The sequence below is a fragment of the Siphateles boraxobius genome, unplaced genomic scaffold (genome assembly GCF_051911475.1).
Source record: "Siphateles boraxobius isolate OS27281-9 unplaced genomic scaffold, OSU_SipBor_1 19, whole genome shotgun sequence".
NCBI lineage: Eukaryota > Metazoa > Chordata > Actinopteri > Cypriniformes > Leuciscidae > Siphateles > Siphateles boraxobius.
Genome location: NW_027508799.1, coordinates 30,232,041 through 30,256,331, shown reverse-complemented (window position 1 = coordinate 30,256,331; position 24,291 = coordinate 30,232,041). Strand labels below are relative to the sequence as shown.

Here is a 24,291-nt window from a genome sequence, read left to right as displayed (position 1 = left end):
CACAGAGAGAGAAAGCTTTTAAACAGACGTTCCAGGTGCTGCACCTGAGTATTGTCTCGTAGTGTGTGTGTGTATGATGCACTATATGTGTGTTTGAGTGGAGAGGGTTGGCTGTCAGGATGACAGAGTACTGTGAAGTTGTCTAGAGAGTCATTGGCCTGACTTCGTCCTTGCCACAAATCGTCCAATGGCAGGCTGAGTATTTCTGTTGGCGTGCGGCTACAGACCGCGGGTGGACAGGATTAAAAGAGGTTTTATACAGCTTTAGTGCTCGAACCCGGGGAGACCATTAACACACACGTACAGAGAATCCAAAAGTCATAAACACACACACACACACACACACACACACACACACATATATATGTATATACGTATATATATATATATATGCTGATACTCAGATTCGCATTAATCTAACTTACAGATATACTACTATAACCTACTAGGTCACATTTCTGATTAGTGCATACTTATTATTGTAGTGCATTCTAGACTTTATAGTACATATTAGCTTTTATAATGCGTACTTCTTTCTGTAGTACAACCACTGCATTGCCAAATTGTTCACAAAATTCACTATATTTAATATGTATAATGCACACTACTTTCTGTAGTACATGCACGGCAAGTTTTCTATAAAAAACGTCTACAACCTTTAAACAAAATTGTTTCTTGTTTTAAGCGTAAAAACTTCAAAGCTTCTAAAAAAAAGTAATTTAATAAATATTCTCTGAAAATATTATTAATTTTTTTTTTTTTATACTTGTTTTTGTAGTGCAAACCAGACTGTATATATGTTTTTTAGATGGTAGTGAGTGAGAATGTGGCCCTTGTGTCAGAGATGTGCGAATGGACCAAAGTTTATTGAATCAGGACTTGTCTGAAAGTTTCTTCTGGGTATTAATATGTTTACGCACATTCCTCTAAACCGATGGTCCTTGCATAAAATTTGTCAGAGACAAGTTTTGGGCGTCTAACACCTTAATACCTTTACCAAAGCAGTCCGCAGAGATGATAGATGTACTTATGAAATATCGTCGCAACATTCTTTTCTAGTCGCTTTCTCACAGAATGTCAAATATCACATTCACATGATTCCTCTGGTCAGGCCAGTTGAACATATCTTGCCCTTTATTGTTTGTTTGGTTATCTAACATATATGACAATGCTAGCATGTTCAACGTCATTATAGCAGTATTAACATGACTGAGTTGTTGAAAGCTTAATTTTCATGCGCTTTCTCATTTCTGGACAGTTTTTCCTCATTCCATCAGCCTCTTCATCATCAAGCTTCTTGATTTGATTGAACCAAGCATGCAAATTTTGTGATGTAAGGTTTGAGCCACTAGAGGGTAGCAGAGGGCAAAGACTGTTTGAGCCAATAACCATAGAGTGTTCCTTGATCTAAATAAATATATTCCTTTCAGATGTATGAGAAAGTGAACAGATTTACAATTTATAATGTAAGTTACTGAATTTAAACAAATCAAACTGCACTGAATGTATCCAAACAACACAGAATACAACATGCTGTTCAAGCATGACTTCAAGCATGATTTCCACAGAAATCCCAAAAAGTAAGGTAACTAACCAGCCAGGAAAAGGGCGTTTGATGGACAGGACAGCGAACACGTCTCTCCTCCACCTGTCTTAGTGCAGCTGAGCTGAGCACGAGGTGCTGGCTTCCCATTCGCAAGGCATTTTACCGCCTCTGAGGGACAAACGAGGCACGGTTACCATGGAAACGGCTAACATTATGGGATATTTCGGGACGGGAAATGAAACGAGGACTTACCAACGCAGTCTTTCTTGTTCCAGTGGAGCTTTTGTCCAGGAGGACACACACACTCGTAACTGCCCGGTGTGTTCACGCAGCCATATTCACAGCTCCCGTTATTAATGCTGCACTCGTCAATATCTGTTACGCACAGATGTCATGCAGTTTGTCCATCAAATTGTGATTTTTTTTTTCTTTTCTTTTCTTTTTTTAACCATTGGCTGGTATTGAGATAGTGAACTCACCGCCACAGTGTGTGAGGCCATAGAGACTGTAACCTTTGTGACACACACACTCAAAGCTTCCTGGGTAGTTGATGCAGATGTGGTCACAAGTCCTCTCAAAGGAACACTCGTCAATATCTGCAGAGGACAAAAACACACATTTATACACACAACACCATCAAAGAAAATGTATATAATAATTTCCTGGCTTGCAGTAAAAAGGACCCCACAATAGTGATTTCACCAGAAACTTAAAAGACAAAAAACAGCATAGGCTACTCTTTTCTGGTTTGACTCATGGTTACAATTTATTTTAAGGTTTCAATGTTACAATCTCATTATAATTACTGAGTAATAACAATTAACTACATGTACTTACTATAGGGTTAGGGTTTGGATTAGGGTGTGGTTTGGGGTTAGTTCCATGAAATTATGCACAATTTATAGTAATTACTATTGTAACTATGTAACATGTCTAGCAAGGACACTGTAAAGGGCTACGGACTCATTTTTGGTTACGTTTTTCAAAGCCACAATTGCAACCAGTGTAATCATTGGTGCTTTCTAGGACAACAACTACCTTTTAGTTGTTTTTAGGGTTATAGGTCTTTGTCAAGATCCCAAACCGTAAAAAGCACATTTTGTGTTACAGACATGAGTGATACCTCAAATCATGCATCATGTTGAGGAGACTTCTTTTACTTTTCTAGAGAGAGATCCATGTCATACAGCACCATGACAGTCAAAACATGCTGAAGTTAAAGGTAGGCAATTTCGGGGAGGCTTGCAATAGCAAGCTAGCTTTGAAAGCATTTTTAGAGCGTCTACAAAGCCACCCCTCCTCAAAAACACATGAACGCACACAACCAGACCAGAGTCGGCAAAGCGTTAAACTACCTCATGTCTCAAAGCACATAACATTACAAATAATAACTTACAGAGCTCTTGTTCTACCACTTGACTGCTGCAGTTCATTTTGACGTTGATAGTGTTGACATAGAAACGCATAGATCACGTCTGAGGACGTGAACAGCTCCGGGTAGAACGTCACTGGTGCTCGGTGACGGTCTGTCTACAACTCTGCATAGACTTACTGAACGCGCTGATGATGTATGATGTCTGCATTAGCAGGGTGTGCGGATGTATGGAAATATGTTAACAGTCAGGTAGGACATTTTATCGATTGGACTAACATTTTTTGGTCCTGAGACTTCCACAGAAGATTTATGTACATGTTTTAATATTCAGACCACTTCTTATTCAGAGTGTCAACCAATATAACAAGTGTTTCTAAAACAAATTGCCAACTCTACCTTTAATATTATTGTTACACCCACTTTGCCACACCCATAGAATAGACAGGCAGCTATTTTCCCTTGATAGATTTTCTGGTATGAAGGGAATGGAAAAGTAAATAATTAAAAACTAAAGATGTACCTATATAAACATAGCGCGGATAATATACAAAGAGACAAGAATGACAGAAAGACTGATACTGTGGATCATCTTAGCACAGCTGGCACATCCACAACATTGCGCTTCACCAACACACCCTTCAATAAAAACACATACACACCCCACACACTGATTAGCCAGGAATAAGGTGTTGTGGTGTTTTGGTTTAGCTTAATAAAATAATTTCTCTTTGTACTCCCACTCGTGCTCCGACATGCTTGTAGGAATCCGCCACCATTCACCTCCAGTAAACTCAACTAAACACACACACCTCATACGACGCCAAATGCTTGCCAGCATCCCAACCAAACAACAGCCTGTGCATGAGGTGCTTTTGATGAAGTGTGTGTGTAGACAGCTTCTACATCCACATCCCGCCCAAATGGCTTTAAAATAGTTCACCCCAAAATTGGGGTCTTCCAGAATGTTTTAGCTCTTTTTCATTCAAAAACAAGTCAAGTTGTTTTTAAGCCGTACAATAGCTTTGTGCGATAAACAGTGCGTTATTCAAAGAAAAATCCGAACTGTAGTCGTGCAAGCATGAATACAATTTTACAGCTGAGAGTGGAGAGGAAGATTTTCGCTAGGAAATAAAAACCTACATTTACATTCATAATAAACATTTACAGTTCAGTCATACATTTTTAGTCATTTATGGTACTTGATATGTTATGGTTATTTTTGGAGCTTGAAGTGGTTGTTGTACGTATCAGTGCAGCCTGAACATTTTCCTAAACATATCCTTTTGTGTGAAACAAACCCCTTGTTAACTTAAACAAGGGAACAGGAAAACAAATTATTACAACGTGACCCTGATTTAAAACGAGGGAATAAACTCTTAATTAATGGCCATGATTTTTTTTTCCTGCATGTCATGTGCAGCCGGGGCTCTGCACCCATGTAGATCTAAAATGTTAATTTGTATTTCCACCCAGAAAGCAACAATTGTGAAAAGTGACTCACCTTGACAGGTGCGCTCGTTGGTCAGGAGTTTGTGTCCTTTCTGACAGCTGCACTCAAAACTGCCCACCGTGTTCCGGCAGAAATGATCACAACCTCCATTATTCTCCAAACACTCATCAATGTCTGCAGAGAAGAGAGAGAGATGATTATGATAATGGTAAAAAAAAAAAAAAAAAAAAAAAACACTGACACGGGGGTGTAAAACCAGTACCACTATTCTCATAAACAGCTTTTTGGATATATAAACAGTTTTCCTAAACGGGCAGCCACATACACAGCTCCATAACATCATCTTAAATATATCAGCCAACCCTGGCACGCCGTCCACAAACCCAATAAAAGCTAATCCCATCAACAAATGTGTAGGAAAACTGTGTATGTGTGGAGTTTGGGGTTTCCTCTGCAGTTATTTCAGTAGCTGTAGCAAACACACACTGGCTCAGGATTGCACTAATATTAACTGAACTGTGGGACAGAAAGTTTCCACTAAGCTTAAGACCACAGATACACATGCTGACTGAACACAGCACTAATGATGCTTTTCGGAAACGCACCCCAGATTAATAAATCAGATTATAAATTTTAGACTTTTGGATCCCACCGTATGAAATAGTTTACCACTTTAAAAAATGCAATTGTAAAATATTCTAAACATATTGAATGAATTCTAAAGCTAGGATGAGTAATAGGGCCTTTAATTAAGGCTATATGAAGCCTTAACAGCATTTACTGTATATGATTTGATTAACAAGGCAAGGCAATTTATTTATAAAGCACAATTAAAAACAATGAGTAGTTGACCAAATTTCTGTACAATTCGTGTACATATGCAAAGAGCAAACACAAAACACACCAATATTATACAGCACATCCATCTTACTGTAAAACAACAAGCTACTAACAACTCAGTAGGGTTAGGGTTAACAGACAAATTCTTCCTGAGAGACAATTTCCAAACTGAAGCTGTGAAAATCAAACTGTTTATCAATTTTCCGCTGAATTTCAAATATACATAATGTGGGTAACATTATGTATATTTGAAATCCAGCTGAAAATCCTCACTCCTTCTGAATCATTTATCTCTGCTGCTCTATTGCTCCAAAAAAGATAATAAAGAGAAAGAGAACAAACGGATAGGAGAATAAGCTCTCTAAAAGTTTGCATCTTTTGACTGATGTGCTAGGCTAAATCATAATATCTATTTTTTTTTGTCTCAATCTGTGTGTTTTAACATCAAACCTCTCCATTGAGTTCAATGGTTCAGATGTCTCCAGAATCAGAAGACCTATCCTGTCTAATAAACGCAAGTGTGAGCCTGTGCCGTGAGGTCAGTCGGTCTCCATGACCTAAAGGAAGTGCTTTATCATCTCTGACAGTTTATTTCCTGTCTACCTGTCAGATATGTGTTCAGGTCAAGATGTTGTACAGTACTTAAACTGCACATATATCATCAGAATCTTTGCATTGAAAAGATGCTTTCAGGGAGCTGGTGTATGCAGCTTGATAACCAATCTTACATCATGCGGATTCATTAACAGAATAAAAACTAATTATAGTGCAAATGACATAATGGAATGTTTAACAGTGATTTAGCATTCACACGTCCCTAAAACACACTCTCACACACATGCACTTTATTCCAATGGCTCCTTAGCGCAGGCAGGGGGCTAATGATATTCCACATAATGAAGTTTAATGGGAGTAAATAAGCTTTGAGTTTAAGCAAACATTGGACATTTTTCACATCTGTAAATGATAAACAACTGCAGGGGCGAAGACTGAGAGGCTGAGAGGATTCATCTACATCGATTTTCGATCGGAAACGGGGAGAGTAAACACTCACACAGCAGTCAGAGACGTGCTTATAAAACAAGTGCTACGCTTACTTGATCTGATCAGAAAGAAAGAAAGAAAGCTTGCGAGAAGAATGTGAAATCCCATGAGCTCTGGAGCGAAGGTCTGTACTCAGAGATGTGTGTAGCCTTACCAAATATTTAGAGAAAAAAGCAATTAAAATGAATACATTTGTGGAAACATGAACCTCTACAAATAAGTCAGGACAGACTTTTCAACAAAAGGAGCGTTTTTGCAGATTGTTTTCAGGCTGCTCACCTCAGGCTAGCTAATCTCTGAGAAATGCGCCGTTGAGCGCGCCAGTGTATTTTTTGGAGATTTAAATGGCCTGTTTTATTTGCTTTGTTCATAAAGGGATTTTGCCATGTAATAACACAGGCCCTGCTTGTCCAGAGCCGCCAGGAAAAACCAGCGTGATTTCGCCCCCGACACTAAAACTCTTCGGTGCGCGTGGGGGTCCGTCGGGGCCCGGTGTCATTCGAGGTGATGCCGCCTGGCTGCTATTGTGCAGATTACTGGGCTCTGAGTGTATTAATACAAATAGAGCTCTGTGTCCCGACAGAGAGAGAGAAAAATGGAGAATGATGGAGAAAACAGGCCTGCTGTATGACCCTATCAGCTTTTCACAGTGAGGACAGGTGCTAGCTGAAAAGACCCTAGAACATCATAAGATCCTCAATTGCATAAATATAGCCACTAGTTAAGACTGTGTCTGATCAAACTGTCTGATCAGCTAGCAATTAGTAAGGGATAATCAGTCTTACTTTTCAGATTCAAATCAGACCATTCTACCTTTGTAACTCGCATTCAAAAAAAATTAGATGATTTGTAAACTTGTAAGAATAGTCTAAGCAGTTTATGCAACCAGCCGCTGGTTCATACATCTATTTTTGCTCAAGAATCACCAGCTTGGACAGGAAGAGATTGTCTGACTAATAAAAGCCATCCATCACAGATAATATAATAGACCAGCATCTTTGCAAAAATCTTGTACAGAAAACGCAGGAAAATAGTGAAAAATGTAAAGACCTAACTTGGAGAATTTACAGTTCTTCTAACAAGCATCTAGTTGTTTTGCTTCTAAGTGCCTGAACCAAAAGTATCTTTTGCAGCGATTTTTGCGTGAGCATATCAGTGAAACACCCCAGACCACTCGTTGAGTTTCACGTCTTTGTAAACTAAAGTTTAATGCGTTTATATGAATGATTGTTCCAGTGCACCTATGAAACCATTGTATAGGTGGGGGGGTGCTAACACAAAAGCCTAAAATTCTCGGCACAGCAGCATGTGTCCAAATTTTAATCTTAACCGTTCTATTTCATCAGAAACGATCTTAAAACAGGGCTTTACTTGTAAAACGCCGAACTTACCCTTTAAATGATACTTTCCTGGAAAAAAAAAAAAAAATCCTAATCCTATTAATTTACATAAAATAAACAAAATTGTTATCCATTTATTAGTTTGCATATATATATATATATATATATATATATATATATATATATATATATAATGTTATTTTTATTTTTGTTCTTCTTATTATTATTAGGATAATGTAATAATAATACATAGAGGGTTCATAAATTGATATTTTAATTAATTAATTTCACACTAATTTAAATCAGTATACATTATTCAAACACAAAAAAGAAAGAAAGAAAAATAAATAATGTAGAAATAATGCAATTCATTCCACATCTGAAACAAGTGAAACCATTGTGATAAATATTACATAAACTATGTGTGTGTGTGTGTGTGTGTGTGTGTGTGTGTGTGTGTGTGTGTGTGTGTGTGTGTGTGTGTGTGTGTGTGTGTGTGTGTATGCATGTATGTATATATTTATATACCATATAATAAAATATATTGTCAAAACCAGACAGATAGCATGGTTATTGCTAGTTCATCAGCTACTAGAACTGTAACCTGGAAGACAAAAGCTAAACTCCTTTCAAGCTATTTGAGTCCCAAACACAAAAGTATGCAGGCCAGCAGAGACGTGCCTGGGGTCCCATTAGCCGGACCGAGGAAACATACACACACAGACACAGATATGAGCACACACACACAAGACAAACTGTTCACTCCCATAATTCATTTCCCCCGATGACACCGTACACACACACCTTCTAATCAAACATCTGGAAACCGTTCGTAGTCATTTCAATCACTCTCTCTATCCTCCCTCGCTCACAATCTTCCCGCGTGCGATTGAGCGAGCGTCTGTCAGCGTGCTGGCCCAGCTCTCCTGTCTGTCATCGCAGATGAAGGGCCTTTTATCAAATTCAGGCATTTAAACATGCCCTAAATAGTTTATATTGAAATGATTATGTTACAGAGGCAAGATTGGGCAGCTTCCTGCGAGACCACTCACTGAGGAGGGGAAAGAAAGTGTGAGAGAAGTAAAGCGAAGATGACAGTGGTAAAATGAGGAAAGGTCACTTGTAGACATTTACAAACCCACACACACTTATTATAGTAGCAGCGTGATCTCTATGTGATGCACTTTTTTGTTTAGTCTGTGGTTAATGTTGGTATAAGCGCAGAGTCGCCTGGGTTATTACATAAGTGGCACTTGTGCCTTTTCTGTTATGCGCAACATTTACATCCCAATTACATATGAGGGCAGAACACCTATCATTATTGTGCTTTCATCTGTCCTTGGTTCCACAGACTTAAAACTTAACCGGCTTAGCATCAGATAGTCTGTTAAAGATGTAATGTTAAAGGGATAGTTTCTGTCATCATTTACACACCCTCATGTTGTTCCAAACCTGTATGAATTTCTTTATTCTGAACACAAAATAATATATTTTGAAGAATGTTGGTAACCAAACAGTTGTTAGACCCCATTGACCTCCATAGTATTTTTTTCTCCCCATTACATTTTACATTTTTAGTGAATTTACTTTCACTAAATAAAACATTTACAGTCATAATAAACAGTTACAGTTCAGTCATAAATTTGTAGTCATTTATGATACTTGATGTTTATTTTTGGAGCTTGAAGTGGTTGTTGTACGTATACCTGAGAATCAAACCCACAACCTTGGCGTTGCAAGAGCCAACACTCTACTGTTTGAGCTACAGGAAGGCTGTGGAAGTCCCCCCATACTGTGGAAGTCAATTAGGGCCCACAAACGGTTTGGTTGCCCATATTCTTTAAAATATCTTCTTTTGTGTTCCGAATAAAGAAATTCATACGAGGGTGAGTAACTGTATGACACCTTTAAAGGGATAGTTCACCCAAAAATGAAAATTCTGTCAGTATTTACTCACCCTCATGTTGTTCCAACCCCGTAAGACCTTCGTTCATCTTCGGAACACGAATTAAGTTATTTTTGATGAAATCTGAGAGCTGGATCACTCCTCCATAGGCTTCAAAAGGATTGAAACTTGCCGGCCTCGAAAAGTTATAACAGACATCGTTAAAATAGTCCAAGTGACTAGTGGCTCAATCTTAAGTTTATCAAGCGACAAGAATACTTTTTGTGCCCAAAAACAAACAAAAATAACGACTTTATTTCAACTATTCATTTCCTTCTCTGTGGGCCTCTAGTCAGTTAACTTAGTGTAATAGCGTAGAGCTACGTCACACGTAGGCTCACTATTGGCCGACGCTGGTCATGTGTGTGATGCGTGTGACGTACAACAACAGAAGCTCTACGCTTTTACACTAGTGAACTGACTCGAGGCCCACAGAGAAGGAAATGAATTGTTGAAATAAAGTCGTTATTTTTGTTTTTTTGCGCACAAAAAGTATTCTCGTCGCTTGATAAACTTAAGATTGAGCCACTGTAATCACTTGGACTATTTTAACGATGTCTTTAATAACTTTTTGAGGCCGGCAAGTTTCAATACTTTTAAAGCCTATGGAGGAGTGATCCAGCTCTCAGATTTCATCACAAATATCTTAATTCGTCTTCCGAAGATGAACGAAGGTCTTACGGGGTTGGAACAACATGAGGGTGAATAAATACTGACAGAATTTTGGGTGAACTATCCCTTTAAGTCGTTTGCTTTATATTTCCATTATAATATTGCTGGACAGCACAAATACTTCACAGACATGGAAATGCATGGGATATTACATATGTGATGCATGTTTGTATATTTCTGTATAAATTAGTATTCAATATAAATACCTTGATTCACTGTAATTAAAATAATAAAATAAAATAAATTGTAGCCTACACATTTATTTTAATTAAAAATATATTTTTAAAAATGAAATAAATAAATAATATCTTCAAGTATTTTAAAAATTAAATAACATTTTTTTATAATACAAATACTGGCCCATAATGCTGTGAGGGAGCCCCGTTTCAAATTAGATGGTCACTACTGAGCTCTATTAAGCCTGTTAGGGGTGTGTCCTATATCTCCAGCCAATCAGCTTTAAGTCAGAGGCGTCAGACCATCCTCTCATATGTTGATACCGATGATCAAAGGAAGCTCTAGAATCACTGCTTACTTACACTTGCTCCCTAACTAAACAGAGACGTCTATAGGGTCCGATCTAGCATTCACAGCTAGAGTCTAATGTAATATCCTTGTTCTTATTTACTAAAGAGCTTGATTACAAGCTATTTTTACAGAGTTCACTAACAGGCAGTAATAAGTGGTCACTGGCACAGCACACCTGTGATAATTGACCCAAAAGTATGTGTGTGAGTGCATGAGTGCGTGCGTGATAAATGGTGTGTCAGTGAGCAGATCTAAGACCTTGTGCTGGATTTATGAAGGCAGACCCTGAGGCGGGCCTAATTATTTGGGCGGGTCACAGCTAAACCAGACCAACATCCATCTTATCGTACGAACACCCCTTTAAAGCCATCCCATTAAAACTCATCAAAAAGTACACTTTGTTGAATGTTGACAAAATGGTTGAAAAAATACATTTAAACCAGCTTAAAATGGTTTGCTGGTCTTACCTGGTCTCCCAGTTGGTTTTAAAGAGGTTTCAGCCACTTATCAGCTAGTCAGGTAAAAACAAGCTTGACCATGTTGGGAAACCATCATAAACCAGCTTAAAAACATGCAAACCAGCTCAGCCAGGTTTCAGCAGAGTTATTTTCTTTCAAGCAAGTTTAGCAGATTTTTTTGCATAATTGCATAAATTAACATTTCTACTGAACAGTATTGATGACTCTTATCGCACTGAGGGGTGTATGTAAATTTTTGTCCAATCAAAAGCTTTCTTTCAATAGCAGATCATGCCTTCCATCACCCTTCAATATGTCTAGCCTAAAGTTCCTGTTTCAACAGGAAACACATCTTTAAAAGAAGAAAAGAAAGGTCTTTAGAGGTCTTCAAACCTCAGGATGGCGCTCTGCATGTGTGTTTATATGTGTGTGTGGTTTTGTATGACATCCTCACTAATCAAACAGTGGTTGGTTTGTGGAGGCGTCTTGCTGTACGGTGCAGATGGGGCTGTTTTAGGCACATACGTGCTACATTCTCTTCCTTCTTGAAGAAACGGTCACATGACCATACCTCATCAGTATGGCAACCTCCCAGGAAAATGACAAGAAGAAAAAACTGCCAATTTCAGACACATTCTAGTGGAGAGTCCCACAGGTGCCCATTCACACACTCGTTCACTCGTTCATCAAATTAAGGTAGAACAGGAAGCGATTAATCTCTAAGTGTGCAGGTCTCCTGGACCGTAGTATGGTCAGTGAGTTCTTGAGTGTGTTTGTTTATAGAGAACCCACCATCATCCCGTGCCAAGATCGCTACGCTGCAGTTTTACTTTGAAACCCCTGGGCATTGACGTCAAAGCTGGAATTTCGGAAGGAGAAATGCTTCGCAGCCAAAGCAACAACAACACGGCCATCACCGACCCATTCCACACGACAGGACAAACGGACGTAAAGCCAGTTGGTCTTGGCTTGGGATCACACACCCCCACACATCCGCCGATACCTGACCATTTTGAGTAAAAGAATTCATCTAATAACGTGTCTCCAATTTAATCCGAGCCTTGCAGTCTAAATACAGGAAATCTCAAATTGTTCCCTGACATTCAGAAGCACACAGAGGGAGGAAATCAGGACATGCTCCTTGCAACTTTAAACAAGTCATATACAAACAACACGCATCTACACTGACCTTTGCAGGTCTTGCCGTCGGGTTGAAGGGTGAAGCCCACCGGACAACTGCAGCGCACCCCGGTGGCCGTGTCCTTGCAGGTGCGATCGCAACCTCCATTGTTCACCGCACAGGTCTCTGGGTAAATAAACACACGGGATGGGACAGACAGAGGAAGTAAGGGAGCATAAACACAATTAGAAATCAATTTTCAACAGTTTTTGAAAGTCACTAGACATGGTTGACTAAGAACTAAGTGAAGATGTGCAGTCGTTTTGAGAGCTAGTCTTGACCGCAACTATTTTTGGGGAAAGGTGCATGTAAATAATGAATCCCAATGGATGCAGTTGGTAGTTTAAAAGGAATCATGAAACTAATACAGCACTTTGCCCCATGAACTTAGTAGGATGACAAGGTTCGTGACAGACATGAAACAAATAATTCATGAAAAAAGCTGGATTTTAAATTATTTTTGATAACACCATCCCTCTGCCCTTCCTTAAGCCAAAGATAAAGACTTCCTTGGCTACTTTCTCAGTCAAAATGTGAAATAAAAAAGACAAACAAAAGGAAAGAGTTGTGAATTTTTTCCCCTGGGGATAAAGTTAATAGGGGGGAAATCAGAAAACGGACAGCGTTTCTGAAGGTGGAGGGTGGAAAGCGGAGGGTTAGTCTTGTGACATGAATGACTGTGGAGAGAAAGTCAAAATAAGCAGTTCAACTGGAAAACATTGTGTTTTACTTGCATTCAGATGCACATGGGCTAAAGACTGCTATGGAGGCATGAATATGAACATGTTTTGGTTATTAAAACTTAAAATTAAATATTTTAAGACTTAATATTAATATTTAAATACTTAGATGAGAGTTCCATCTTTTATGTGATGTCATCACACATTCATTGTGTTCAAATATGAAACATTGCTTTATTGATCATTTTATGCAACAATAAAAAAAAACATTCACTTATTTGGGTCTCACTATTTTAAGGTGACGTACTTACACATTACTACATGTACTTACTATAGTAATAACAGTAAATTATGCATAACTACAAGTAACTAAGCCTAAAACAAAAACCTAACCGTAACAATATAGTAAGTGCATGTAGTTAATTATTTTTATTACTCACTACTTATTTGAGTAAGTACAGGTCCTTCTCAAAAAATTAGCATATTGTGATAAAGTTCATTATTTTCCATAATGTAATGATACAAATTTAACTTTCATATATTTTAGATTCATTGCACACCAACTGAAATATTTCAGGTCTTTTATTGTTTTAATACTGATGATTTTGGCATAGAGCTCATGAAAACCCAAAATTCCTATCTCAAAAAATTAGCATATTTCATCCGACAAATAAAATAAGTGTTTTTAATACAAAAAAAGTCAACCTTCAAATAATTATGTTCAGTTATGCACTCAATACTTGGTCGGGAATCCTTTTGCAGAAATGACTGCTTCAATGCGGCGTGGCATGGAGGCAATCAGCCTGTCGCACTGCTGAGGTGTTATGGAGGCCCAGGATGCTTCGATAGCGGCCTTAAGCTCATCCAGAGTGTTGGGTCTTGCGTCTCTCAACTTTCTCTTCACAATATCCCACAGATTCTCTATGGGGTTCAGGTCAGGAGAGTTGGCAGGCCAATTGAGCACAGTAATACCATGGTCAGTAAACCATTTACCAGTGGTTTTGGCACTGTGAGCAGGTGCCAGGTCGTGCTGAAATATGATATCTTCATCTCCATAAAGCTTTTCAGCAGATGGAAGCATGAAGTGCTCCAAAATCTCCCGATAGCTAGCTGCATTGACCCTGCCCTTGATAAAACACAGTGGACCAACACCGGCAGCTGACATGGCACCGCAGACCATCACTGACTGTGGGTACTTGACACTGGACTTCAGGCATTTTGGCATTTCCTTCTCCCCAGTCTTCCTCCAGACGCTGGCACCTTGATTTACGGATGACATGGAAAATTTGCTTTCATCTGAAAAAAGTACTTTGGACCACTGAGCAACAGTCCAGTGCTGCTTCTCTGTAGCCCAGGTCAGGCGCTTCTGCCGCTGTTTCTGGTTCAAAAGTGGCTTGACCTGGGGAATGCGGCACCTGTAGCCCATTTCCTGCACACGCCTGTGCACGGTGGCTCTGGATATTTCTTCTCCAGACTCAGTCCACTGCTTCCGCAGGTCCCCAAGGTCTGGAATCGGTCCTTCTCCACAATCTTCCTCAGGGTCCGGTCATCTCTTCTCGTTGTGCAGCGTTTTTTGCCACACTTTTTCATTCCCACAGACTTCCCACTGAGGTGCCTTGATACAGCACTCTGGGAACGGCCTATTTGTTCAGAAATTTCTTTCTGTGTCTTACCCTCTTGCTTGAGGGTGTCAATGATGGCCTTCTGGACAGCAGTCAGGTCGGCAGTCTTACCCATGATTGCGGTTTTGAGTAATGAAACAGGCTGGGAGTTTTTAAAAGCCTCAGGAATCTTTTGCAGGTGTTTATAATTAATTAGTTGATTCAGATGATTAGGTTAATAGCTTGTTTAGAGACCCTTTTCATGATATGATAATTTTTTGGGATAGGAATTTTGGGTTTTCATGAGCTGTATGCCAAAATCAACAGTATTAAAACAATAAAAGACCTGAAATATTTCAGTTGGTGTGCAATGAATCTAAAACATATGAAAGTTTAATTTGTATCATTACATTATGGAAAATAATAAACTTTATCACAATATGCTAATTTTTTGAGAAGGACCTGTACAATGTAACTACGTCACCTTAAAATAAAGTGTAACAACAGTGTGACACTTTAATGTTTTGTCAGTTGCTCCGCCCACTGTGAAATCTCATTGGTCCAAACTCTCATTCCACATAACTATATTAAACATCAGACATGTTCTGATTACATACCCACATAATCACACCATAATCACTGTGTCTGATTCTCCAGGTCACGCTGGAAGCCAAGATGTCCATTTGGGAACAGATACGAGATATTTGAGCCACCATATTTGATTTTTGCTGACCACACAGTCAAAGACAAAGACCCAAAGGCAATTTGGTTGAGGACACAAAAGAGTAAAGGCGTAGAGGATCTTCATCTTCAACAGCACTTTTTTTTTTCTGTGGGATGGGGAGTGGGTGAAGTGGCTTTCTGTTAATGATTTATTAAGCATGTCAAAGTCCCTGTTATTAAAGTTTTATGCTATGGGCTTTTCAACTGCTCCAAGAACAGCTGGACCGTCTCTTGCCCAGGGACATGCACATGGGACACATGGAACGTGCGTACACACAAAATAGGGTTTGATTAAGTTAGCTGTGAATGACTACACCGAATACTGGCACCAAAAGTTCTTGAAAAGGGGTGTGGTAACTCTAAATGGGCGTGCCTTTCTGATTGATGGATTTGAATGTTTATATATACGTATATCACTCCACAACGAAAGATGAAGATTCCTCCGACATCATGATCGTGTTTCCCGGCTCCTTTTGGCGAATGGCCAGTTAAAACTAAAAGCCCACAGATGACTGGAGAGATTTTGACTGAACGTCCCAGTGCTGAAAAGAAGCCCTTCTTTGGGAGGTGAAGGAAACCACACAGACCTTCCACACATCTAGAGCTTTGGTGCCTACAACAACTTTCAGATAAAGTCTAGACTTGAGCCGAGAGAAAGCTGCCCAGAGGTGTGTGACATTTATTTGGATCACGCTCTGGAGGTCAATGAATCAGAGATCAGCCCCTTTCCACATGTGCCTGACACATGGCAGTTTATTTAGATCAAATTCCTTCAATTCTCCCCCTGCTGCTAAGTGACCACCTTTTTAAAACACCTATTTGTGTTCGGTGTCTCGCTTTCTCTTCTTCTTCTTTTTCTTCTTCTTCTTCTTCTTCTTCTTCTTCTCCAGTCTCTGGGTTTCCCATCATGCCGAAGTACAATAGCAGCTTTCTTTCTGACACCGACTTTCCAGTTTAATATGTCAGGATCGGTCACATCCTGGTGCTGTTGGCCTCAGCTGTGACAGGAGGGCAGGATGAAGCGGGAACACCGAGTGTCAAATCTAGCGTTCACCTGTGGCTCCTGAGTGATAGAACACACACACTTGCACAAACACTCACATGCAAAGCCAAGCTACTTGTGTGAATCTGTCATAACGGGCCCATTTGTGCATTATGAAACTTGGAATATGATCTTAGACGGGTGAAATAATGAGGTCAGTAAGTAAGATGGTGATGACATCACATGTGACTCTCAAAACCCTTCAAAACCTCTCCATACAGTTCATGGTATGATCTAGTGTTCATACACGTCAAAAAGTGCTACAGTTGAAATATACTGTGTGTATATGTGTATCGGGAAAAAATGAATGAAATCTCAACTCAAGGGGGGAAGCAAACTCAAACTGAAATGAGGTAGAAACAGAGGAGAGTTAACATTGGGTCTTTCTTCAATGCAGCTACTACAGGGAGGAGAAAGCAATTAATAAACCAAAGACACTATTTCAGAAATTATCAAAGAATCAAGAAGGTGATAAAGGGTGAAAAATCTCTGTATCGTCAGGTTCCTGGGTGTACCTAAAATTGTCAAAAGCAATCAATTGTGAGAGATGTATGAACTGATAACTGGAATGAATAAACCTAATAGAATTAAATGTAATTCACATTGATAAGTTTTGAATGGAGTTGTTTTTTTTGTTGTCACAAACATAACTTATTTTTAAGTTATAATAATGATTTGAAAACATACTTATATTCTTTAGCCACAACCAAAAAAACTAGCCCTCTATATCTCATCGTTCAAAAAAGGTGTCTGGTCTGTCCTCCCAAATACTTTACAAACAGTTTTTCTGCCATACAAAGGCAGATCTGTTGCCTGTCTGACAAAATCTTGGCCTTGGTTCATGAATTCAAGGATAAATAGCTAAATGGCTGATATATTTCTGAAGTTCAAATCTTTGTGAGTTATCTTCTCTCTCTTAGGAGAGCTAACTGAAGCAGATGGACTGGAAACTAAAACTTTATTCTGCATTTCTTTTCCGCACCCTGAAACAATCATTGCTCAGTTAAAGTCACATTAAAGTCAACACAAAATCAAAAACGACCATATTTACTTTCAGAATCTGGTCTTAATGTGAACGATTCATCAATGCACACTATCATTAAAATAAAAAGATTATTTCAGATTATTCCAATAGAAACAGTTGCTTTGCCTATACAACTTTCTTTTTCAGTCAAGGGGTCAAGTATCCAAGTAACAAGGTAATACATTTTTGCAAGCAACATATATATTTGTCATTTATTTTTTGCTTGCAAAAATGTAATACCTTGTTACTTCCGAATGATTGTGTATACATATGTTTTTCTTTTTTTTTGTCCATTTTGGTAACACCCATTTTCTCATGACCAGTAAAGTCCCATTTGACAAAATCAAACCCTACATTTTTCTCATTGAATCTTGTTCAATTGGAAACGACATTACATTACGAAAGTAAAACAGGTTTGGCATTTCATGTTGACTTTAAGAGTGGGACCATTGAAAATAGAAACATTTCTAATGGTGAGCAAATTTACAGACACTACGTTTATAGAGTACAGATGACAGAAGATGTGGGCAGATGATAAATGCCAATCTTTAATTTTTAAGAACACATACTATTAATAGAGCGTAAAAATTATGATCTTCAGCGGTGGTTCACCACAGCCCACAGCCTCCTATGATGTGGAAACGGTCTGAACCAACTCTCATGTCATTCTTCCTCTACAAAATTATCTGGCCATTATTTGTTCAGTATTCAGCCCACAAATGTTCCTCCAGTTCAACTAATCACTGTCTAAATTTACAACTAAAGTAGAAGTCATACAGTGAAATGTTCAACTGGAAAAGCAGAGATTGGTTTATCATCCAGTGTAGAGCAATGGTTTATCATCCAGTGTAGAGCAATCCAGTTTTGTTTTTGTTTCCGTCTTTGGAAATGGGAGTGGATGGAAGCGGTCAGTTGTTAGTTGTGCTGTTTTTGTCAAAGAGAAGAGGCGGCGGTGTTGAAGAAAGTTTAAGGAGAGTGCAAAAGGAACCTTGTCATGTTTGAAGGGACATTTCTTTAATTTGTAGGAGGGTCAGACACAGAAATATCGAACGAGTGACCTCAGGGGGAAGGGCAAAGGAAAGGAAAGCAACTCAAACAAACTAAAAGACAGAAAGAAACGAGGGGGTAGAAGCACAAGCGCCATGGCAACACATAGAAAGAGGAAGAAAAGAGTTACCCATAAGTAGACGACGTTTCACCCGCTTGTCCACATCAGCTACTGACGTGGTATTGAATTCAGAGCTCTCAATTGCAGCCTCATCTTTCTCTAAAACACAAGTGACAGGGGACAAACAGGGAGGAGTAGGTTAATGAGAAGCCCAATGTCCATCGCCCGCACAGATAGCCCAGCTACAGGCCGACCCGCCTCTGGCGATGCGTGTACGCCTGGACGCGGGCTGCCTGACCACCTTGGCGTTTGAGCCCAAACCAAAGCCAAGAGGCGTAAAGCCATGAAGAAGCGCAAATAACCCTGTTAGAGTGTTAATCACATGAACAAACAGATAAATAAAAGAATATCAAGATCTCCCGAAATAGGGGGGAAACGAACATGGAGATGTGGGAGGAGCTTAACAAAAGGGGGACAGGGATTGGACGGGAGGGGCAGAGATTGACAATAAGACGCTGTTTCCGTTGTAGTTCGTCTTCCATATCAAACAGCCACTTGTTTACCGCAGTAACAGAGAGGACGAGCAGTGGAGGAGTGGAGGAGGGAGAGAGAGAGAGAGAGAGAGAGAGAGAGAGAGAGAGAGAGAGAGAGAGAGAGAGAGAGAGACAAGGGATACAGAAAAAGAAGAAGGGGAAGGATGGATACAAGTCAAAAGACAAACTGCATGATAATGAGATGATGACAAAACAGGACACAAAAAAAGGACACTCCGTGACAAAGATAGAGTTGAAAGGAAGATGACACGAGAAGGATGGAGGTCTCATGGTGGGGTCCATGAGAGGAAGGTGGGACATGCCGAGAGGTGGATGAATGACAGAGTCTGGGGCAGCGCTGGTTGCCTGTTTGTCTATGGAACACATTACAACTGGCTTGGACAGTCGAGTAAATGCAGAAAACCACTTTCCGAGCGTAGGGAATTGCCAGGCGAGTGTTGTGAGGAGGGTAATGGCTTCTGAGCATGCATATACAAGCACAGAATTGGTGTTAGAGAGGAAGGGACAGGGTTCTGAGACAAAAGGAGCCAATCCTGAATGGGTGGAGGGCCACTCAGGATATGGATCCTGGCCTTAAAGGGACAGTTCACCTAAAAATTACAGTTCTATCATCATTTGCTCAACCTCAAGGTGTTTTAAACCCGTTTGACTTTCTTAGATATCAAGCAGTATGTTCACGCTGCTTAATTGAAAGGGGACAGAGGCTGTCAAGCTCTAAGACGACAAAAAACGCACCATAAAAATAGCCCATGTGATTTTTCTGAAGTCATATGATAGCGGTGTGAGGAAAACGACAACATTTAAGTCGCTGTTTGAAGAAAGTAATCTTATTTTAATTTCCTTACATTCAAATATGGTGAGATAAGATGCATCACACCAGGTTTATTGTCATTGACTACGGTCAACATGTACATATTTGAATGTACAAGGTCAAAATTTTGGAGCCATTATGAGCCTTTGTGTAAAGAACAGGCCAAAATTGAAGCAGCTATTTGCTGAAAGTCTTCTTGTTTGTGTTTGCATTCATTAAAATATGGTGTGTCAAAATGCCATATTTGATAATCTGCCATATTTTATTGTACAAAGTCAAAATTGAGTCTGGCAACTAGTTTTATGGTGCTTATTTGTAATTTTTGGAGCTTGACTGCATTTATCTTCATTTACTTTCATTGTATGGAATTAAAAAGCAGCATGAACGTTCTTCCTAACATCTGTGTTCAACACAAGAAAGGCATACAGGTTTTGAATGACATGAGTCTAAGTAAATTATTTTTTATATTTTGGTGAACACTCCCTTTAACATCAGGCACTGAAAGTCTGTTTGTCCTCCCCTCTTTAGTTACTGGAGGAAACTAGAAAAACCTTGAATGTGCATGTTTACAGAAATATGTCTATTTCTGTGTTTAGGATTTGCATGTATACAGACTTGGCTCTGACTGCCCTCTTTAGAGGGCTCCACCAATCAGAGGTTGGAGTGAGTGCGATGTCACAGAGAAAATAAATAAATAAATAAGCAAAGAAGAAAATAATCAACAATCCACTACCTCTGATGTGACTACAGTAACCATAAAAAGCACAGGGGTTACTATTAATGTTTTTAACCAATAAAGAAGTAAAAACAATGAAATAGAACGATATATCACACAGACAAAATCATGCAGGCGAATTACAGCTCGTGCGTTAGTGTGAGAGGACAGGAAGTGAGCTGATAAGAGTAAAAGAAGAAAGCGATAGTGCAAGGCGAAGGAAAACATGCAACTGGCACGAGGAGGAGAGAAGGGCGCTCTAAATAAAAAAGAGTGACAGATGAGAGTGGAGGGGAGGCCAGTTTTGCATTGTTTAGTGACTCTTTATTCAGGGTTGCAGACGGGGTTGGTTCATGCTTGTTGTGGGGGACAAGAACGAGAGGATGCCATTGGCTGGTTGATTTCAGAGAGGTCAGGCAGGGGGTGGGACTTGTGTTCAGATTGGCTGGTCAGAGGGGATGTTGTTTTCTGATTGGTGGGGGCTCTACCGGTGATCAGGCTGCAATTGAGAGGTGTTTAACCTGTTTTACCCTTTCTTTCTTGCATTCGTTAGTAGATTTGCTTATAAACCACTTTATTCCAGTCAGAATCACTCTTTAAATAGCAGACAAGACAGGCAATCAGTAACTTTCACCAGAAAAGCAGGAGGAAGAGCAGGGAGCCCATGAGACACGCCACACACAGGAGCAAAAGGGGGATCCTAAAGGAGCGCTAAACACAGGGAAAAACCAGACCCACACAGCACAGCTTAACACACAGACCACAGCGAGGGTCCAGAGAGAGAGAGAGAGAGAGAGAGAGAGAGAGAGAAGAGGAAGAAAGGAGGAGGGAGACAGGGATGAGGTGGGAGCAGTCTCTACACTCCTCGTCTGGTTCCCGCGGCCGTTTGGTGTCGCTCCGTGGAGGCTGGAAAGGAAGAGGTGATTGAGTTTGACGGGAGAGAATTTTGCTCCGGGCTCTAAGCTGCCAGAGAGAGGCGAACCAATCCAGTGTACGGCAATCAGCAGGTACAACAAAACAAATTTTGCTTTTATGTTTCTGTGGTCAGGGGAAATGTGCGTGTACTGAGTCAGTTGACAGTGTAACACAAAACATGATTTATCAAGACACAATCATGCAAAATAAAGCTGCTTAACAGTTTCATATTCATTTAAATTAGGGTAAATGATAACTATTTAAAGGGATAGTTTGCCAAAAAAATCTATATTGCGTCATCACTTAATCACACTTTTGCCATTGCTTAATGACATCCTTCAGAAAAGAAGAAATTACTTTCTTCAGAAAACTAAAGAAGATATTTATTTTAAAGTGTATTTTCTTCTCATACAATAAAAGCCAATGGGGTCAAACAAAAACATTATTCAAAATATCTTATTGGTTTGTAATGACATGATGGTGAGTAAAGGAGACCATTTTAAATTTGGGGTGAACTACCTCTATAAATGTGTACTTCATTAAAACATTTTGCACAAAATCTACAGTAGTAAAAGAAAAAAATAGTTTCAACTGAACGATTTGAGTTCATCTGATGTAGTTGTACATTAAAGACAAACCAGTAGCACAATCAAAGATTACCTCATGAGCAGCGCCATTTTTAGATCACATAAGCCGAAAAGTACTTATTTTACCTCGGTAAACTACTTGTTATTGGACATTTTAGACTGCAAACAAATCAACCATGTATGACTATAAATTATAAGCTTTTGCATCCATGCCACGATTCCAAAACAACTGACAGATTGGCACAATATGTAAGATTTTTGCATTAAAATATCCAAAAACCACTAGCACAGTGTTATATATTTTGTTCACTTGTGTAAATACATTATCCCCAATGCTTGCAACGATGTTTAAATTCAGAGAAATTCGCAAGTTTAACCAGCGTAACGTCCCGTGTCATTGTGTCGCCTGCCAATGGCGCAATGTCCGCGTTAATCCCGGTTTCCGCTTTTACTGCCGTAGAAAACACGGAAACACAGTCTCATGAATAAATGCGGAAGTAGTTGCTGTAGCGTCTACTTGTCTAGCACGCCACTCTGTTGTTGTTGTCGTCACAGACCACGATTATTCATTATCTTCTGCAGCAGGTTCTGTCTCCAAAGAAAACTCCAAGAAACGTAAACGTATGGGTGAATCAAATGACCCAAGAAGAGTTTGGGACAAAAGGAGAAATAAAACAAGGATCAGTATCGGCGTGGCCCATCAGTATTTAATACTGATATCAGAAATATCAGTATAAATGGAAAGAGCTCCGCGACAAACTTCGACTGGACAGAGATGCTGATCTTTCATGGGTTTCATTAGGTGAGCAACTGTTTGGATAACTTTTACCAACAGAAAACATTCCATCGGCAGTGGAGGTGAAGACGAAAACTCCCGTCATACCAAGCTACTTCACAGCGTCATTAAGCTAAACCTTTGTTATTGTTTTGTATATGCGACCTCTAGCAGCAAAAATTACATACTGTGCCTTTAAATAAACATTTGACGTCACGTACAGCCACTGGAATTTCTTGGCCTGGATGTGAGGATCTGATTGGCCACACTGCAGAGCGGTAAAACTCATGTAACATGTAGTGTAAATGTGTTTCCTGTGCGCTTCACATGACTGATGACCCTTCACTGGCTCACAAGCCCATGTGAGCCCACTAAACCCACCTGCCAACTACAAAGTCTCTATCCCCACATTTACAATGTTTCAGTCCCAGTTCATGTGCATACACCCTGTCTAGAAGGTTTTATCCTTACGCACACCTTGAGTAATGATACCAACTGATCTAAACGTTAAATTTAGGGTATGTACTCTCGTAACTGAAAGAAACTTTGTATTGGCTAATGATGTGGTAGCTGGCCTTCAGTTGGAGGAGTTTGAGTAGACAGCAAAGACTCATGGGAGCCAAATGACATAAAAAATATGCTCTTTGGAAGGTTTTCCTTAACTCAAGCACACATGCTGGCATAACAAATTGTAAAAGCCGGTCAAACATTGCAGAGGCCGTGAAGTTCACCCTAAGAAAACAAGCATAAATATTAAACTTACCTGCAGCGGGTCATTTGTCTTCCCGAATTTCAAAAAGAAAGAGTGAGTTGAGAAAGAAAGAAAACCCCTTTTCTTCTTCATTTCTGAAGTATTGTCCCTGGATGCAGCCGTACCCGCATGGCGTATAAAGTTTTCCCTTTGGGCAAATATGGCAGAACTCCATGTGCCGACTGGTTGGCTTTTCCACCATTATCAGAATGATGAATGTGTTTTGCACACGGAGAGTTCAGCGATGAAATTTCCATCATCAAGCACATCTTCCCAAACCGACGCAAGCACACACATCTCTCTCTCATCCAACCCACCCTTTTATCTGGCTTATGCACTTTTGCTAGAGCAAGATACATCAGAAGTCTCATTTTCTGCCCTAATAGTCACACAGAGCTGCGTGTGTGTGAGAGAATGAGACCATGAAAGCCAGAGGAGAAGATGAATGACCAAATTAGCTGTGTCACTCCCCGAGTGTCACAACTAATGGGCTTTTCCATCATTGAATTAGCCACTAACTGCAAAAGCAAGCACTGGAAATTACCTCCATCCCTGAACCACAAGGATTTGATACTTTTATGGGCCGGGGTTTGTAGATAAGAAACATGAGTTTTCTTTTCCCGTCGT

General features: G+C 39.6%; 1 protein-coding gene across 4 annotated transcripts in view; it reads right to left on the bottom strand.

The window, feature by feature from the left end:
- scube1 (signal peptide, CUB domain, EGF-like 1) overlaps positions 1-24,291 on the bottom strand; it is a 71,242-nt gene that overhangs the window by 10,537 nt on the left and 36,414 nt on the right. For 2 of the 4 annotated variants that reach the window (XM_077234943.1, XM_077234944.1), the window contains exons 7-12: positions 18,626-18,715; positions 12,388-12,504; positions 4,423-4,545; positions 2,026-2,142; positions 1,799-1,921; positions 1,595-1,714 (exon numbers count right to left, since the gene is read on the bottom strand). In XM_077234943.1, coding sequence (XP_077091058.1) covers positions 1,595-1,714; positions 1,799-1,921; positions 2,026-2,142; positions 4,423-4,545; positions 12,388-12,504; positions 18,626-18,715 — 690 coding nt within the window. The remainder of the gene's footprint in view (positions 1-1,594; positions 1,715-1,798; positions 1,922-2,025; positions 2,143-4,422; positions 4,546-12,387; positions 12,505-18,625; positions 18,716-24,291) is intronic. The other 2 variants (XM_077234945.1, XM_077234946.1) reach the window with 1 other exon arrangement.